Source organism: Aegilops tauschii, chromosome 1 (assembly GCF_002575655.3).
Source record: "Aegilops tauschii subsp. strangulata cultivar AL8/78 chromosome 1, Aet v6.0, whole genome shotgun sequence".
Lineage (NCBI taxonomy): Eukaryota > Viridiplantae > Streptophyta > Magnoliopsida > Poales > Poaceae > Aegilops > Aegilops tauschii.
The window spans coordinates 359,374,620-359,392,484 of record NC_053035.3 but is presented as its reverse complement, the minus strand read 5'-3'; the positions used below and the strand labels follow the sequence as shown (position 1 = coordinate 359,392,484).

The window sequence follows — 17,865 nt, the reverse complement described above, 5'->3', positions numbered from 1 at the left end:
ATAGCAAATTAAACAATCACTGATGAGTCAATCATCCATTTTATTGTGCAATTTTTTCTTCACAACATTCATAGCTGACAAGCATCCATCCACATCCACAGATGTTGTGACAACAAACAGTATTAGTACTAGCTTTAGAAGTTGATAGCCCGGAGAAAAAGTAATATCTTATTTGTCCGCATCATTAGTTTGGACTAAATCTAAGTTTAGTATCTCCAATTTCTCTTTGTGGATAATCCAAATTAAGCGGTAACATTTGAAGCCCCTTGTATAGTTATAAATATATCTCATCTTGTTCCTTAGAATTTCTCGTGTACTCCAAAATTTTCTTTCTATAAATCAGATCATAAGGCAATTTCTCTTAATTAATTCCTCTTTGTATAGAATGCATCAGAAGACTACTTGGAGTGGTATTTGGTACACTTTGCCTACCTCTAATGGATGACCTCAATCTAGTGATCAGTTTATATCTGAAAAATACTATCCCATAGCCTAGATCAATCAAAATACGGGGAATAACAATTAGAAAACTACACCATGTTTAACGGAGAGGAGATCTGACGATGCTACTCGGTACCTTGAATTTTTGGTTTATATTAGGCGGCAAGGTTGCCGCCCAGACCTACCCTTGTCGGCGGGGCTCGTCGCCGGCGAATGGAGGAGATTGGGAGAGAGTCGACAAAGCGAACGGCGAAAGATCGTGCTGCTGGCGGCTGCCTGTGTACACGTACATGTCTACAGGAGAATAGGAATACCTAGAAGGGTCACGAACTTGCCTGGCGGGCTGGCACGGATGGGAGTTCACTTTACGGGCTTTTGGGCTTCTTGCGTTGCATTCTAAGTTTGATGGGTTCAAGCCCTATTTTCCGCTGGGTTCATGCAAGTACGTATACGTGTACATATACTCGGCCAAAATGGGTCCAACTGAACCCAACGCTCGCTGGCTCCGCCGTTGACGTATGGAGTTGCATCGTGTGAGAGGGAGGATAACCTGGCATCTGATACCATGTTGAATAATCAGCAACTACGGTTCACAGAGGCCAAAGGCCAATACATGTACTAAAGTACAAGAAACCCCCTATCCAATGGGGATATACAAAAAAGTGGACTATACACATCTAACATTTTTGACAATGTCATAGTGTCAAAAAAGGTCTTGTATTTTGATACAAAGGGAGTAGTGACTTGTATGTGTGTAGATTCGCCGAACCACATGCCTTGTCCTTGGACACATGAATGAACAATGAAGGCAACACTAATGATGCCATAATGTACATACCTGAACATGAACCGTATGCAATATACAGAGTCCCCACGTTTCAAAACAAATATACAGAGTTCAGACGTCAAACTGTCAAAGGCTCAAAGCATGTCCGTGTGACAGCATATAGTAGTACTATCTAACAGGGGATGAAGATGGGACTAGATGCCATTTGATAAACAGACTAACGGTGGATAAAAACTTTGCACAGGGGAAACTACTAGTAGTACTTAAGTTCACAGGTTGCTGGCAGCTACATTTCAGAACCCCATGTTCCGACCTTCACGCCTTCCAGTTCCATACTCCATGGAAGGAACCTTCACACCGTGTGTGCCTGGAAATCAAAATTGGGTTATATTTTGCCACAATGTGCTCACAAATAAACAAATGGAGCAAATAAGTAATGCTCGATTACGACTTAGTTGTTGTGGTTATACCCCCAATAACAGAAGAGTGTTTAAATCAATCTGGACAAAATACCTCTTATAACCCACAAGCACCAGCAATCAGGTATAAAGTGTACCATGATGGGTATTATAACTAACACGGGTATTTTCGGAAATTTCACCATGCGGTTAGGGAAAATGCAAATAATTTAGGAAGGAAAACATCATAAGTGTCAAAGCATGCTGTGAATGATGTTGTTGATTTTTTATTTACTTTGAGCATTATTTCTTGTATTTTTGTGTTCGTGTAGATAAAAAAATATTGAAGCGCTTCTAATGACAAGTCTAGTGACATATTTCATATTTCCCATCTAGATAATTTCAAACATATAGATGGGCAACTTTAAGTACGTCTGGTGACGTGAATCATAACATTATATCAATTATTTACTGGCTTCTAACACATTTCAGAATATCAATATTTTGAAAATCTATTGTGAAGGATAATAGAACGCCATGAGAGTGGATGTTCTATTCTCAGGTGTACTACACCCGAGTTTGCAGAAAACTGAAAAAACGTGATCAAACCAAATCCAAAAAATCTGAAAATTTGAGACATCAAACCTTATCAAATGTTCGAGCATCTTGCAAGTTTTCAGCTAAAAATAACATCTGAGGAGCTCTCATTGAAAAAAACAAAATCAATGTTCAAAGCTTTGTGCACTTTTTAAGCATTGATATTCTATTTTATTTTTGTGGGAGCTCCTCAGATGTTATTTTTGGCTGATTTTTTTTGCAAGAATCTTTGGTATCGTTTATGTCTCAAATTTTCAATTTTTTGGATTTGGTTTGATCATGTTTTTTCAGTTTTTTACAAACTCGGGTGTAGTACACCCGAGAGTAGTGGCTACTTTCCGGAACGCCACGGCACCAGCATCTTGAAAATAGGGGCAGCCTGGTGCACATAGTTCCCGCTTGCGCAGGGTCCGTGGAAGGGTCCGACCACTTTGGGTCTTTTGTATGCAGTCTTTCCCTGCATTTCTGCAACAAGCTGTTTCCAGTACTTGAACCCGTGACCTCATGGTCACAAGGCAACAGCTTTACCGCTGCGCCAAGGCTCCCCTTCCAGCATCTTGAAAATAGGTTACTCGAAAAATGGATAAATTATGTCATCACCGTGAGTTGCAAATGATTTCATGGGGAAGGCCTGGTACTGGTGTATGATTGACTATACTTTCTTCAAACCGAGAACAGAAAGATGAGTGTCAGTAGGTGGTGGTGGATTGCAAACGCTTAGATCTTTCATATTCATAGTATGTGGATAATACACTTGCGACAGCAAACTAATTTGGATTGGAATGTCTGTCAAATAAAAAAAACTTCTGCAGTAGCAAGACAACATGATAAGTCCTTATTTATTTCTTACTCCTACGGAAGTTAATCATCAAGCATAAGACATAGCCCATGAATATAAACTACTCCTTGACATTTTGGTGATGACTGGAAAGGCATTGTGATGAGTTGAACATGAGAAGGGGTGATCAAACAGACCTGAGAAGAGGATGAGTCAACAGATAGTCCAGTATTCTCGTTGCTGTGCATCTTTGGTGCCATGTCGGTTTGAAGAGACAGCTTGAGGATAGCTGGGAAATTTTACTTTTATAAGCAGAAATCATCTTTCTTAATAGGTTGAACTAATTAATTACCAAATCATGAAGTATTCGATAAATGTGTATACACAGATGTGATAATTTGATCTTTGCAGAGTTCTCTTGCTGGATTATTTTCATTTTATCTGGCCCAATCCAGGTGTTGCTGAACAGGACATGTTTTCGAGCATTAAAGAAGTTATCCAGACTATGCGACAAGACAAATCATCAGCACTGAAACACTTTCAGAACTAGATAGTACTCCCTCTGATCCAAAATAACTGTCGCGATTTTGAATTAGTTTTGAACTGGGGTTATCAAAACTGCGACACTTTTGATGGATCAGAGGTAGTACTTGATAACATTCAACAGTATCACCTTAGATGGGGATCCCCCTTAGATGTTAAGAAAGCTAGTGAGACCAAGAATACCTTGCCCAGTGCTAACATCAGAAGCAACAGAAGACTCATACTGGAAGTCCCCAGCATGACGAAACTCGACAACTGCCTTGAAATTTTGCCATGGCTTCACCCATACCTTTGCCTTGTACATACTTTTCTTTCCAGAATCCACTACCTCCACCATCAGGTCATGCAAGGTCCCAGCAACCACTTGCCTTTTCGCGTTCACAACCCGTGTGAACTCCAATGCAGAACCCTGCACAGCAAGATTAACATCAGAGGAAATCTAACATGTTTTCATGAAGACTGCACAACAACATTAACATCAGAGGAACTTAAGCATTACTCCCTCCGTAAAGAAATATAAGATCGGTTAGTCACTACTTTAGTGATCTAAACGATCTTATATTCTTTACAGAGGGAGCATATATATTTTGACGAAGAACGCACCCTATCAGAGAATATAAGCAAACATTAAAAAATCCCATATAATGACAAAATCTGGAAATATTGAAGTATGTCATGATGATCCAAAAACGGTCAGGGAGCAACTCGATCCATGATCAGATATATTCATGAGCTAATAAAGTGCAGGCGAAACTGCAATCATCGGAATATGAAAGACGCAGCGATGGATGCTAGCTCTTTAAAGTATGCATAGTAAAAAAAAGATGGTTTGTAAAAAAGTTGCTTATGTTTCCACTGAAGCCAACAAACTCTGCAATTTAACGATTAGGTCCCAAAACTGCTGTTGGGCGCTTAAAACGCGGAATGAATAGTAGAATTGCTACATCCACACACGTTTCACCTAAGTCAACGAAATCTGAAATCGACAAGTAGATCCCTGACTTGCATACTATCGTGCATCACTATGTCCTTAAACTAGCACAGATCGGACCTACGCAGAGCACTTGCTTCTTCTCCGACTCCTGGACCTAACTGTAACACGCCGTAGGGCAACACAGCTTACTCCGACGACGCGATTCACATCGACCGAATAATTCGGACTCGAGCGAGCGAGGGACGGTAACCGCGGCGCACCTGCTTCCTGTTGTGCTCGGCGACGGCGAAGCGCGCAGCGTCCTCGGCCTCGGCCCGCTCGCGGACGGCGGCGAGCATGCCCCGCACGAGGCCGCTCTCGTCGCCGCCGAGGTGGAACCCGGCGGCCCCGGGGACCGCCGAGGCGGCGAGGAGGACGGCGAGGGAGAGGGCGAGGAGCGTGGCGCCGACGGAGCAGCCGCAGCGGCGGGCCATCGTCGCTCCTCCCGAGCCTTCGATTGGTCCGCGAGTTTGGCGTCGGCGTGTGGTGGCTGGCTGGCTGGCTGTCTGCTTGCGTCGCGTTGCTTCTTGGGTCGGGGGGAGGGGAAAGCGAGAGTGGGGCAGGTTCGGTTGGCGCGGGGGAGACAGCGACGGGTCGAGGCATCCCGGACGTCCACGGCCTGGATCGGGCGGTGGATGGGAACGATACGGACGCGACTTGCCCGGCAATTCTCGTGTTTGGTTCACGCGGAGTATTTTTAGTGCAAGTTAACGTCTTCTAGTCGATTGCGATGCGCTTGGGGTGAGATGGTGGTTTTATTAATTTTGAAATTTCATGATTTTGGTCGTCTTTTTATTAATTTCGAAAAGAGTGAATTCTTTGCCCTAAAAACAAGTGTTGCCCCCGTGGGTTTGATGAAGGTTGCCTAGTCACTTCATCACATAGATAAAAGAAAATGAAGTGACTATTCAACTGCGTCATCAAATGCACTTTTTTCCCATCCGGTTGAAGACTTTAGTGGCCATGGAACGCCTGCTCCTCCCCGCACTCTCTCCAACCGCTCCTAATCAGCATGATCGAGACATTGCAGGAGATCCTCCGTGAATGATTCAAATGACAACGCAACTGATACATGCATGTGATCTTGATTTTATTTTATTTTGAATATTGTACAGACGCAGGCGTTCGCATACACGCATCCGTACGACATCCGTTCTTGATCTTAATCACACTGTCTTCCTCATCAAAACACAATAAGGAGCGGAGTCGTTTTGCTCACTCAAATATGTCCCCTCCTTACATCTGGCCCTCTCTACGTCCCCAAATCACCTGAAAGGACGGCGGGGCTACGCTCCTACTCCATGGGGAGGGAAGATAACGGCTTTTAACTTCTCATTGTCAATGTCCGGAGCGGCCTCACTTCACACACGCCCCACGTCATGCGGATCATGCTACAATCCTCACTTCACATTTTTTACACGCATGGTCGTTGCCCATGATGTAATACCCCTCCATGACACACACACACACACACAAATTACAAGGTATAGAGTTTGTAGGATCATGCTACAGTAAAAATGGTAGAAAATATGTAGCTTAAAGGTATCGGCTACAATTAAAAAGATGGAAAAGCGGAAATTGGCAATGGTGCATATGCACCCATTTTCTAAATACACATTTTGAAAAGTTAAAAAATTCGGAACAAAAACCCCGCGTGTATATTCGAACACTTTATGTGTGTGCACAAAGTTTTCGGTGAAAAACGAGGTTTTTTCTGGCTTATGTAAAAAAGGACAATTTCTGATGGTTCATTACAATTATTTATTGTGCATTTCTTTTTTTTTTTACACAAGCCAAAAAAACGTCGTATTTCACCGAAACTTTGTGCATGCACGAAGAATGTCCAGATATACCCGCGGGATTTTTGTTCCGGATTTTTTAACTTTTTATTTAGACAATGGGTGCATATGCACCTAGGAGCCAAAACACCGCGACTAAAAGCGGAAATTGGCAATGGATGCATATGCACCTAGGAGCCTAAACACCACGTCTAAAAGCCTTTACAATTTGTAAAAGCCTTTACAATTTGTAATCTGAAGACACACACACACAGCCCGTGTGGGTACAAGGTACAGAGGTGCTAGCCCCGTCCCCTCCCCAGAATTTCAGATTACTCGTTCTGTTTTCAATTCGCTTGAAGTTCTTTGTCTTAGGTAAAATTCTGTTACATTTGATTCAAGTTTATAGAAAACATATTAGCATCTACTACTACATATATTTTCATGAAAGGAGTTTTGAGTTAGGACAAAGCTAGAACTTCATGTACTGCTACAATAAATAAAATGTGAACGCACTGAGTACATTGTGTAAAGCTTCTATGTGCTCAGACTAAGCGACTGTGCAGTAAAATTGGCATTGACATGGCACTAATCATTTATTTATACTATAGATTAAGCTAGAATCTCGATATATACATATCATGTCAGCACCATTTTATCTTATCTCAAATACTGATATTCAGTCGCCTCCCAAAAGGCAAAGCAATTCCATGACAAGTCCCGTAAGTTCACTAATTTTGCTCGCACAAAATAGAGACGTTCTAAATGATTATTACCGCCATTTTTATTTATTTATATGGAGCAAACTCAGGCAAACCCTGACGATCTTCAGCCATCTTCAGTTCAGCACAGTTCCCAGCCATCCTCGTTGGAACCCCGCTGCTTGCTGTTGTCTTCGCCCACTGAGCTTGCACCTTCACTGTCACAGCCATCTAACATTTCAACCTTTCTCCCGTCGACATCCGGATCCTCAGCCACTGGCCTTGCAACTTCAGTGACTGTATGTTTATCTTTAGACTCAACGGCTTCAGTGGTCCTGTCTGACGAACTAGCACTCCTGTGAAGCGAAGAATGCAGCGAAGAGGAGAGACTTGACATTGTTGATCGCTGCAACTTGCTCCAAGATAAGCGCTCATCCACTATTTGCTTGAGTTGAGACACATCCTCGCAAATGACAGCCATCTCACCTCTGCATAAGGACAAGGATATGTTTCAGTACTCCGTCTATAAACTGACACAGCATTATCAATCAAGAATCTAAATATTTATAGTTTGACTGATCCTTCAGATTAGATGCCTGAACATTTCCAAACATCACACTGAAATAACAAACAAACAAAAACAAATGGAATACTCACGATTTGTAAATAGATGATGTTGAAAACATGGGCATGGTTCCCACTTCCCAATGTCTAACTTTAACGTTATTCTTTGTACTAATATGTCGGGGCGATAATATTGCAAAAATAGTTTGCATGAAAACTCTAATAGAACATATTCCCCTTGCCTTCTCAGAAAGAATAGTTTGCAAAAAAAAAATGTTTTTGCTGTCTCTGTAAGCTAATGTAAGACGTTTTTGCAGTTCAATTCATATTAGTGTAAAGAGGTGGTATATTAGTTGTCCACCCAGGGGAGTTCTAAAATGTCACTTATTTCTGAACAGAAGTGCTACACAAGAATCAGCTTATTTACAATGTCATTTCTTGCTTCACTGAGAAGACTATTATATATTGTCTGAAAAATAGCCAAACTACATAAGCATAATGCTGACATTAAAAGGTGCAAGAGTAGTAAGCATGTTGTTAACTTCCAAAGATGGCACAAGATAATCTGAAGTTCCAGAGTCATCAAAATTCAGTTTAATTTCAGAGATAATTAGTTAAATAAGCTATAGGGCAGTCTTGCTATGGAAAACTTTAGCGACAAGTAGCTGACATGAAATGATAACTTACTGTAGTGTATCAACAATTCGACCCCGCTCAACCAAGAACTCCTTCAGCTGCACATCCAACAATACACATGCACCATTAACAATTGAAATCAATTTCAAACTAATTCATAATATGGGCTCCCAACACGTACTACTTCTAGCAGTGCTAAAAGACAGATGTGTATAAACTCCATAAGAACAACACTACCCATAAAACCTTTTCTAAGACAGCATAAATAATGATAATCAGTAATCCCTCTGTTCCATATTACGTTTCACTGATTTAGTACAAACTTTAAATCAGCGACGCTTAATATGGAACGGAGGGAGTATCAAACATAAAGAAGCATTTTTACCTTTAAAGGGATTAACTATTATCAGATGTTATTATACAGATTGAGTAGTACCCATAAAAGATTTTATTATACAGTAAATAATGATATTCAGTATCAGATGTTGATAGCAGTCCAAATTTATATTATTTATTATCAGGAAAGTTACAGACACAAAGGTAAAGCATATAAAGGCTGCACGGAAATACCTTCAAATTCTCCTCCGCTTCTTTCTGCAACTTTCTTGATTCTTCAACAATGGAGTTCATCTCCTTTTCCTGTTCACTAAGTAGTGCCTGAGCAGAAGCTTCCTTTTCGTCTTTTTCCTTCACAGCTGCTTCATATTCCTGTTGTGCAGCAACCAATCTTTCCTCGAGAGTTTGCCGTATCTATATAGATCAGATCGGAGATGTGTTTAGATGCAACTCAACTTTTATAATCTAAAATACTTCTGCAACTCAATATATCCAATATGAACTTTAATTTTTTAAACTTGTACTAGGTAATTATGCTTTCTCATAAAATTAGTTTGTGTAACAACGTCATTAAAGGACAAACAACTGAAGACAAATAAAACATGATGGACCATCCATTCCATGTTCTGTCAGGAAGCTCAGCAGATGAAGAAAATACCATCAAACAAAGCATTAAGATAATACCTCTTCAATAACAACAAGATAACTATTCCTCTCGTCTGACAACCTCTGAAGTCGAGATTGGAGCTCCCGCGCCTCCGTGGTCAAAATAGATCTCTCGCCGAAAACCTCACCAGCATGCTGCATATAGCACAATTGATGGCTCCTTTAGGCTAAGCAACTAAAGAGTTCTCTCTTTTATAAAGTTTGATCAGGGGATAAAAGGACAAACCATATCATTTGCTTCTTTTGCATGATTCAACATTTCTTTGAGCTCCTCAACTTTGGTGAGAATGCTTGTACCAGAAATAGATGATTCACGCTTGGCTACTTTAGCTTTTTCTTCAAGAAGTTCTACATCCTCTATCATCTTAGTAACCAGCTCAAGTGAGGGTAACAGATCGTTCTGCATTAATGTCACAGCAGAAGAATAAGTGTCCAACTTCAGCAGTTATTGGCGAATCAGTCACTATAATATACAAGGTGCATTTTGCATCTTAAATTAATCAGTGTACATAGTTTTTTTTTAATTCAGAGAGTAAACTAAAACAGATAAATCATGGTCGATTCAGTTTCTTGCACAGGAAAAAAAATTGATGTGGCAGATGATTATCTCTATGGCAACTTCAGAAAGTTTTAAGATTATATCTCCCTAGTACACTAGTACAGACCTTAAGGGTGCCAGTGCCTAGTTTTTAGCTCCTTAGACACTGAAAGAGTTGTTAACTGTTCAAAATATGAGGAAACTGTAGGTAGAATGCGGCTTGCAAAAAGTTAGTCTAGGATGGATCGAAGTGTGGCTCCTAGACCAGCAATAAGGCAGTTTATTTTCTACTACAAGTTTGGCATGCCATCAAGGGGATGCAAGTGGCTAATATGCCGAGAATCACTGACAATGACCCAGAGTGATTCCAGTCAACCTACTACAGCCTGGACTTGACTAGTGACTACAACAAGTCAGCTAGCAACAAATGCACATTGCTTCAAGAAATGCAGCTGAATCTCCATACGATCATATCAGTAATTCCTACTACTCATTTCTGCTATAAGTGCTTCTGAATCCGTTGACTGAAATGGTATTTTTAGCATGATCCTTCTTTCACTTCATTTCAGTTATTCAGTGCATGAAACATAATCTATTGTAGTATATAGATCAAAATGCCAAAGTGGCTTCATTTTTCTTCTTCTTACATTTGGTAAGCAAGTCATCAACCTAGATGTAAATATCCATGCCATGCAATTTTTTCAAGATAAAGGAAAGGGTGTGCAACTAAGTATAATCCACATAACCACAGGCACATGTACCCATACACGCATGCAACCACATGAGAGTAATGTGCCCAAGAAAGTGTATATACAACAAATGTTTTGAAAAAAGCCAGCGTGGGAGTTCACATAATTGGAGTACCTTTTTGTTTTTTGCATCAGCAATGGAATCCTCAAGTGACTCAATACTAACAGAGTGGCTTGAATGAGTTGAAGCCATGGAGGCAAAGTGATTCGAATTCAAATCAGGTATCAACTCACTTGAAGAAGACAAGAATGTGTCACCATGCTCAACTCTATCCTCGGAGTTGTAATCAACGTCAGCACAATTGTTATCCATGTGTACTAAGACTCCACCAGAACCAACAAAGGATTCTTGGGTGTCTGGAATAGGAAAATCCAGCGCAGGGGCAAGGGTGTCTTTTTCAGTACTGAGAAATTTAGGTGAGACTACACTGTCAGGAACACCAGTAGAAGTCTTGGAACAAAAGGAGTTATCCACATCTGCATGATAACAAGGAAGCTTCAAAGGATTATCCTGGGAAATGCAATCGCCAACTGGGACTGTGATGTCAAAATCTTGCTCTTGGACTTGTGCAACGTTAAGATTTATGCTGTCGCTCCCATTTTTCCTCATGAGTGATTGAACAATATATTCACTTGATAAAGATCCACCATTTCCAACTTGATTAGCTGAATGATCTGAGTAACACGATTTTAAGAAATCTTCAAGGGTCATAGTGCGCTGCTGATGTTCAGCGTCAGAGATGGATTCCCCAAATGGGCCTGTGATGTCCACATCATGCGCATGGACTTGAGCAACATTAAGATTTATGCTGTCATTGCCATTTTTCCCCAGGAGTGATTCACCAATGTATTCACTCCACAAAGACCGACCATTACACGCGTTTAAGAAATCTTGAACGGCCAAATCACACTGCTTATCATTAAGTGCAGGCACAGAACAGGAAGGAAAATCTAGTTGTCCATTCATCAATTGTAATGATGAAGTCACATCTAGTTCACCCACAACATTTTCTTGCATGTCAGTTGTGATTGCAGAATCAACATTTCCGTTAGCTTCATCAACATGAATATCAGAACCTGATTTGACTCCATTCATTAGCATAACTTCAGAAAACGGGAAAGGTTCTAATGAGTATTATATATCAGAGAAAATGTTCTTGCAATTTATTGAAGATAAGGACTTTGTACAGATTAGCGCTGAAGTTAAACCCACATGAGCTCAATGAGCAAGATAGAAATTTAAGTCAAGAATAAGAAAGCCCATATAACACGGCCTTTGGGTCGTTACTTAACACTTGTATAATTGTAATAAGTTAAATTGCAAAACTGGCAGTACTATGTTTCTACCCAGACCACCAAGTGCTTACTGCTACATGAGTTAACTTTGGGCCCACAGCTTATCCTAAACCCAGAAGATCCCAAACACTATCCCTACACAACGATAAAACCTATGCATGCAAACATTTCGATTAGATCTAAGATAATCAATAGAAGCACCCTGATGGAGCGTCTTTTACACTAAGCATAGATTGGCCCATAATCTCAATCTTTTTACTTACCAGCAGATGATGAAGTTCCCGTCTCACCCACAGTATGATTAGCAGATAAATTTCTGAATAAATCTTTTGTAAATTCCGCAGGTTCATGATGGGCACCAGAAATTCCGACTGGACCTGCCATGGATAGCATGACTTCGTCAAGGACGGCTACCAACCGTGAAATCAACATCTTTAAGTTGCTCTATGGCGACAGCCTCCAGCATACAAGGATCCATGAATATCAGTCTTCATACTTACCAGCAGATGAACTTCCTGTTTCAGGTGCATCGTGATTCGCAGATAAGCTTCTGAAAAAATCGTCCTTGGATACCGCAGCCTCCTGATGGAGGCTGGAGACTTCAACCGAACCTATCATAGATGGCATGACTTCATCAAGGACGGCAACCACAGCGGAATCGGCATCTTTATGGTGCTCTATCGCGACAGCCTTCAGCATGCGGGGATCAACCTGCAGAAAGGGCACACAAAAGGTGTCACTGCTTCCACCGCAGCCATGGACAAATCGAACACTGAATGGCGGATTGCCCATGCAGAAGGCACAACAATTCCCCTAACAAGAATAATCGAACTCTTCCAGAGACAGTATGAATCGATCTAGAAATAATCCTAGTTCCGCAAGTGACTAAAATCAGACCCCGCCCCGCCTCACGGTAGAATCCTAGTACACGTCCGAATGGAAATCGCTATTCCCAATCTGTAACAAGTTTCCTCCGGCAGGTGAAATTACCAATGACCCAAACCCTCGCATCGCCGCCGAACAAAAAAATTCCAATCATCCCCCGTTCCTCATCCGAGCAACACCAGTACCCCCATGCGAGACGGAAAGGCGGATCGGGCGTACCTGGGGGAAGAGCTCGCGGAGTGAGCGGAAGACGGTCATGTGGTCGCCCATCTCCGAACCCTAGAAGCCAAGGAACCAGGATCGGCTAAGAAGCAGAGGAACCCGGACACAGGTGGATGGTTCCGGCTGCGCGGAGGGGGGAGGGATTAGGGTTTGGGGGATTCCTCTGATCGCGGGATTGGAGGGGAGGGAGGGAGGGGAGGAGGCGAGTTGGAGTGAAGAAGGCGAACGAGAGAGGAGGCTGCACCCGAGATAGAGGCCGAGACTAGAGAGACCCGCCCTGGCTCGAGCGGTGTGGTTTTACCGGCTGGGCAGCGCGTAGGTTTTACGTTTAGGCCCTCCTTGCATCCTCTTTTCATAATATACTCCGTCCGTTTCCAATAGTATGAGATGTTCTAATTTTTCATGAATCAGATGTACATAGACATGTTTTAATGCGTTTGTTCACTCATTTCAATCTGTATACAGTTCATATTAAAATATCCAAAACATCTTATAATTAGGAACAAAGGTAACAGTAACTATTAGTGATTTCCTGGTCAACTAAAGTTAGCACGGTATATTTCTAAAATATACGAAACTGCTCGATCTTCGTTGGAATCATAAAACTTAGATATAAGATTGCCCCAATTGACTTAGAAAAGGGATTGTCTTTCTCAAGAAGAAAACTGCGTAAAAGTACATGGCAAGTAAAGGCAGAGGATGTTCTCGAAAAAGAATAAAAGGTGACTGAATTGGACCGCCATTGCGTTATCAAAGGACGATTTCAAAACTAATCGAAGCGCCACATACTGAAATGGAGCTCAGAGGAAGATCCCAGTTGCAAAATTTGATTACCCCAAAGAAAGAGCATGCAGCTGTATGATTCAATTCAAGGAAACGGAAGAGGGCGACGGGACGTGTGAACCGGGGAGCCGCGGCGGCATTAATCATGTCTTAGCCACGAAGGAAGTAGTACGTGGTACCAACATATAGAACAATCTACGACATGTATACAACCTTTACGGCGGAGAATACAAAAGGCGAACTGTCGCTCTGGGCCGTTGGCTCGTCCAACTCAGCGGCAGTGCCCATGCAGACTGTATCATATCATTATTCTGTATCTGTAGATACATAGAAACCACACGCACACGGTGCTTGGATCAGTCTGCCACTGCCGACATCGGCCGGGCCGAAATCACTATTTTGACCCAACTTTGCCACAAAATAAACTCGACATAAAAGTATTTCACGATCTAGATCCTTTTAGAAACGTCATAGCTCGCGGCGTTTCTGCCCAATATAGCAACGTCGAGGTAGCTAGCGCTTCTATCCAACAAAGAAACGCCGAGGTAGCTCGCGTTTCGGACCAGGTGAGAAACGCCATAGGCCTTGGCGTTTCTTCGCTAGCAGCCAACCCACTCGCTGCCTCGTCAGGGTCTTCCTCCTCAGCTGCCAGAGACGCCGGGCCAGAAACGCCAAGGCTAGCGGCGTTTCCGGCCTTCTTAGAAACGCCTAGGTAAGAAACTACTCGGTAACCAGGGCCGCAACGCCAAGACATATGGCGTTTGTTTCTTGGTCAGAAACGCCAACGCCTATGGCGTTTCTTACATGGTCCAAAACGCGAGCTACCTCGGCGTTTCTTTGTTGGATAAAAGCGCTAGCTACCTCGGCGTTGCTATGTTGGGCAGAACAGCCGCGGGCTATGGCGTTGCTAAAAAGGGTCAGATCGTAAAATACTTTCATGTCGAGTTCATTTTGTGACAAAGTTTGCTGAAAGGGTCAGAATAATGAAAAAGGCCCATCGGCCGCATCTTATATAGTCAACTCATGGATCCTGCGGATACCGCATCACGGCATAGTGTAGGTTCCCAAAATATCTCAGCGACAGTGTTAAAAACATGAAGGAAAAAAATGTTCAACGGAAGTTGGTACAGAAGTACAGATAAACCGCCCAACTGGCTGCTTGTGCTTGACTCGGTTCAAAACAATTGAGCCACGGTGAGTTCTCTTCATGTGAAAATTTTAGCCCGTACGGCGAACATTTCAGAAGCTAACCGGAGCAAAAGACAGGAGCTAATCTTGCCACAACCCTAGACACGACTAGTCCTCCTCCTCCACCTTCAAGCCCTGCAGCTTCGAGCCCAGGCCACCGTCGCCGTTATCGTCCCCGTCCTTCTCCTCGTCATCGGCATCCTCCCCATCCTCCTCGTCCTCGCCATCTTCAGGGTCCCCCTCGGGGTCGTTCTCATCCAGCGGGCCAAGCACCTCCAGCGAGTTCTTGCCTCCCTTCAGGATCTCCTTCACCTCATCGACCCCTTTGTTGGAGATGAAATTCGAATTGATGTTCAGCAACACGAAACCTGGCTTGTTTGTGACTGCTTGAGCAAAGCACCGGGCTCCAGACCTCTGAAACAGATTCGTGCTCACGTCAAGCTCCTTCAGATCCGGGTGACCTTCCTGCAGAGATTTTGCGATTGTCACTGCTCCATCATCCTTCAGCTCATTCTCAGCTAAGGTCAGCTTCTTGAGCGACTGCATTGCCGTTAAGCATTCTGCTACAGCTTTGGCTGCTTTGGCAGTTATTTCATTTCCTGCCATTTCAAGGACCTCCAACTGAGGCGCTGACTGTTTGAGGACATTCACTATTGCTATTGTACCCTCATTCTCAAGATTGAGGTCACTGAGATAGAGCTCAACGAGGCCACCGAGCTTTGGAAGGGTTTTGCTGAGAGCTACCCCTGCCTCCACACCAAATAAGTTGTCCCTGATATCAAGTTTCTTCAGACGAGTACATGTCCCTAATGCCTCAGCCAGTGCCACTCCACCATCAGAGCCTATCCTTGTCGCGGAGCACCTGAAGCTCTCTAGGTTTGGAGAACGCTTAACCATCTCAGCAATTGGCATAGCACCTTCATCACCAGTCATATTGTTGTGGAAGTGGAGAACCTTAAGCTTCTCAGTTGAAGGAATAAGCTCAGATAGAGCTTTTGCAGCTTCCTCTGATATGCCATCGTTCATAACATATAGCTCTTCCAGGTCGCCCTGTGATTTCAGCAGCTCTGTGAATGCTCGCACACCCTTCTCACCTAAAGCATTGTCAGAGATGTTCAGGTAACTCAGTACAGACCCTGCTAAAGCTTTGGAGAATATGCGCATCACATCAAGGGCTTCGTCCTCGGGTCTTCCAGCGACAAAATCTGAGATATCTACCTCTGTGAGCTGCGATTTTATTGATTCAAGAATTGGGCCAGCAACATTGGCAGCACCAATACCAAAGCTCCTGTTGCTGAAACAAATCCTTTTATACGAGTTTCCTGGTTTTGTTAGTGGACTGAGAAGTTCCTTTGCTTCTTCTGCCTCAATGAAAGCGCGCTTGCCACCAGATATGTCAAACACAGTATCAGCAGGCTCAAGAGGTGTATCAACAACAGGTGCTTCTGGTTCCTCGGTTGTCCTTGGGCCTTTTTTCAGGACTTCAAGCATCAGCTTGCTAGTTTCTTTTGCGTATAGCTGGACAGCAGAACTACCATCACCATCAGGCTCCTTCTTGAAATGCTCCTCCGCAGAAGCAAAGCACACCTCTTCGATCCTCTTAGCATTCTCATGAGCCTCTTCTTTGCTCAAAATGCCATACTTGCGAGAGAAGATGCACTCAGCGGACAGGTTCTTGGTCATCCTCTCTACAAGCATCAGACGAGTGCTTTCACTCGGTGGCCACAGTTTGACGGAGAATGTTCGGGGCTGGAGACCTTCCGCTGTTGATTCCATGTGGAAAGGTGGCACTTCACACCGCAACCTACTGGTAAATCACCCAGAACAGGCATTAGCATGATCCCAAATTACAGAAAGCAATACAATATTGAGTAAACAACGAAATTAGTGGAGCAATTGGAGGGCCTGTCCCTGAAGTAGCAAACACTAGTACCAACAAGGATACAGCTAAACACCACTTAGCAAAACATAGTTAAGTCTACAGTGTAACAATAACATCATTTTTCTTCTTCTTAAAGTGGGCACATGGCCCCCATTTTCATTCAAGAAAACGGAGAACAACAACTTGATCGATTCGTATTTTGCTCAAACTGGTCAGTTTACAGAGGAAACCAATGGTACAATTAGCAATTACAGAATAACAGGAGCTCAGCCTAGCACGAGAATAAATAATGTGTGATGTTACTACGTTTGCTATCATTGTCTACGGTTGCTGGACTGGATGGCACTAGTACAGAACCAGCAGTCCTACTGGGCAGATATTGCTTTCAAAACACGATAACTTCAACTTCTTGTATATAAGTACGATTGTGATTTAAGAGTGCCAGTTCAATCGGCTAAAACATAAATAACTCAGATCTCTCGTCGCATCTCCAATCTTACTTGAGCAGGAAAAAAAAATGAAGACGAAACTAAGCCAGACACATACACGGCGTCTAACTACTCCAGACATGGATTAGTTGAAATATAAGTAACTCGTTCAGCACATAAACGTTACCGCCCAATGCCCGTGTCAGCGGGGAGATAGAAACATACGGGACAACCCTAAAAAACACACGGGACAACCAAATTTATACACATTCCTTTGATTTGAAAAGCAATAAGAAGGATTTGCAGACGAACCAACCCAGAAATAAGATGCCCGCTCTCCTTACCTTGGATCCAGACGCCGGCCCCGTCTATACTTGAGGGACAACGGCCGCGGCGACGGACTCGAGGCGGGAGGCGGTGGCTTCCAGCGAGGCCGGCTGCGTCGATGGGAGGTGGGGCGGCCCGACGGGGAGAGTGGAGAGGGCTCGCCGGAAGATACCAGCGGGGTGGGGAGGGGGGAGGGTTTGGGCGGGGGCACGGTACTGGAAGGGGAAGAAGCGGCGGCCGGCGGAGCGTGGGGGGAGGGTTTCTCTTTCTGGACGCGGACGCGACTCGCGCGAGGTCGCTCCGTGGCCGTCCGATCGGGGGATGCCCTTAACCGACGGTTAGTGGAAAGAGTTCCAGGGTCGTGGCTTA

The 17,865-nt window shown here is 43.3% G+C and overlaps 3 protein-coding genes across 6 annotated transcripts; all 3 read right to left on the bottom strand.

Annotated features, from left to right (window-relative positions):
• Positions 1 to 1,237: 1,237 nt before the first annotated feature.
• On the bottom strand, positions 1,238 to 5,073 carry LOC109780074 (cysteine proteinase inhibitor 3). 2 transcript variants are annotated; one of them, XM_020338660.2, is made up of 4 exons: positions 4,739 to 5,073; positions 3,728 to 3,953; positions 3,199 to 3,290; positions 1,238 to 1,595 (listed from the first exon to the last, which is right to left on the bottom strand). In XM_020338660.2, exons 1-4 carry the CDS (start codon positions 4,949 to 4,951, stop codon positions 1,581 to 1,583), a joined length of 546 nt encoding a protein of 181 aa, XP_020194249.1. In that variant the 5' UTR covers positions 4,952 to 5,073; the 3' UTR covers positions 1,238 to 1,580. The 2 variants fall into 2 exon arrangements, with proteins under 2 accessions (XP_020194249.1, XP_020194251.1); XM_020338662.4 differs by lacking the exon at positions 3,199 to 3,290 and having other exon boundaries at positions 4,739 to 5,048.
• A 1,799-nt stretch (positions 5,074 to 6,872) lies between these two features.
• On the bottom strand, positions 6,873 to 13,168 carry LOC109780075 (uncharacterized). 2 transcript variants are annotated; one of them, XM_020338664.4, is made up of 9 exons: positions 12,886 to 13,168; positions 12,282 to 12,492; positions 12,045 to 12,158; positions 10,601 to 11,589; positions 9,425 to 9,598; positions 9,217 to 9,333; positions 8,767 to 8,946; positions 8,248 to 8,294; positions 6,873 to 7,484 (listed from the first exon to the last, which is right to left on the bottom strand). In XM_020338664.4, the coding sequence occupies exons 1-9, from the start codon at positions 12,934 to 12,936 to the stop codon at positions 7,139 to 7,141; spliced, it is 2,229 nt and encodes a 742-aa protein (XP_020194253.1). In that variant the 5' UTR covers positions 12,937 to 13,168; the 3' UTR covers positions 6,873 to 7,138. The 2 variants fall into 2 exon arrangements, with proteins under 2 accessions (XP_020194253.1, XP_020194254.1); XM_020338665.4 differs by having other exon boundaries at positions 10,601 to 11,562; positions 12,886 to 13,166.
• A 1,560-nt stretch (positions 13,169 to 14,728) lies between these two features.
• LOC109780076 (RAN GTPase-activating protein 2) lies at positions 14,729 to 17,789 on the bottom strand. 2 transcript variants are annotated; one of them, XM_020338666.3, is made up of 2 exons: positions 17,514 to 17,789; positions 14,729 to 16,666 (listed from the first exon to the last, which is right to left on the bottom strand). In XM_020338666.3, exon 2 carries the CDS (start codon positions 16,633 to 16,635, stop codon positions 14,968 to 14,970), a length of 1,668 nt encoding a protein of 555 aa, XP_020194255.1. In that variant the 5' UTR covers positions 16,636 to 16,666; positions 17,514 to 17,789; the 3' UTR covers positions 14,729 to 14,967. The 2 variants fall into 2 exon arrangements, with proteins under 2 accessions (XP_020194255.1, XP_020194256.1); XM_020338667.3 differs by having other exon boundaries at positions 14,729 to 16,663.
• Positions 17,790 to 17,865: the final 76 nt, after the last annotated feature.

Excerpts from the sequence above, each read along its gene's own strand:
- LOC109780074 (XM_020338660.2), bottom strand. The coding sequence starts at position 4,951 with ATGGCCCGCCGCTGCGGCTGCTCCGTCGGCGCCACGCTCCTCGCCCTC. Across the intron at positions 3,954-4,738 it reads CCGAGCACAACAGGAAGCAG|GGTTCTGCATTGGAGTTCAC; the intron begins GTGCGCCGCGGT and ends CTTGCTGTGCAG. Across the intron at positions 3,291-3,727 it reads TGATGTTAGCACTGGGCAAG|CTATCCTCAAGCTGTCTCTT; the intron begins GTATTCTTGGTC and ends AAAATTTCCCAG.
- LOC109780076 (XM_020338666.3), bottom strand. The coding sequence starts at position 16,635 with ATGGAATCAACAGCGGAAGGTCTCCAGCCCCGAACATTCTCCGTCAAA.
- LOC109780075 (XM_020338664.4), bottom strand. The coding sequence starts at position 12,936 with ATGGGCGACCACATGACCGTCTTCCGCTCACTCCGCGAGCTCTTCCCC. Across the intron at positions 12,493-12,885 it reads TCCGCGAGCTCTTCCCCCAG|GTTGATCCCCGCATGCTGAA; the intron begins GTACGCCCGATC and ends CCCTTTCTGCAG. Across the intron at positions 9,599-10,600 it reads CTGATGCAAAAAACAAAAAG|AACGATCTGTTACCCTCACT; the intron begins GTACTCCAATTA and ends ACATTAATGCAG.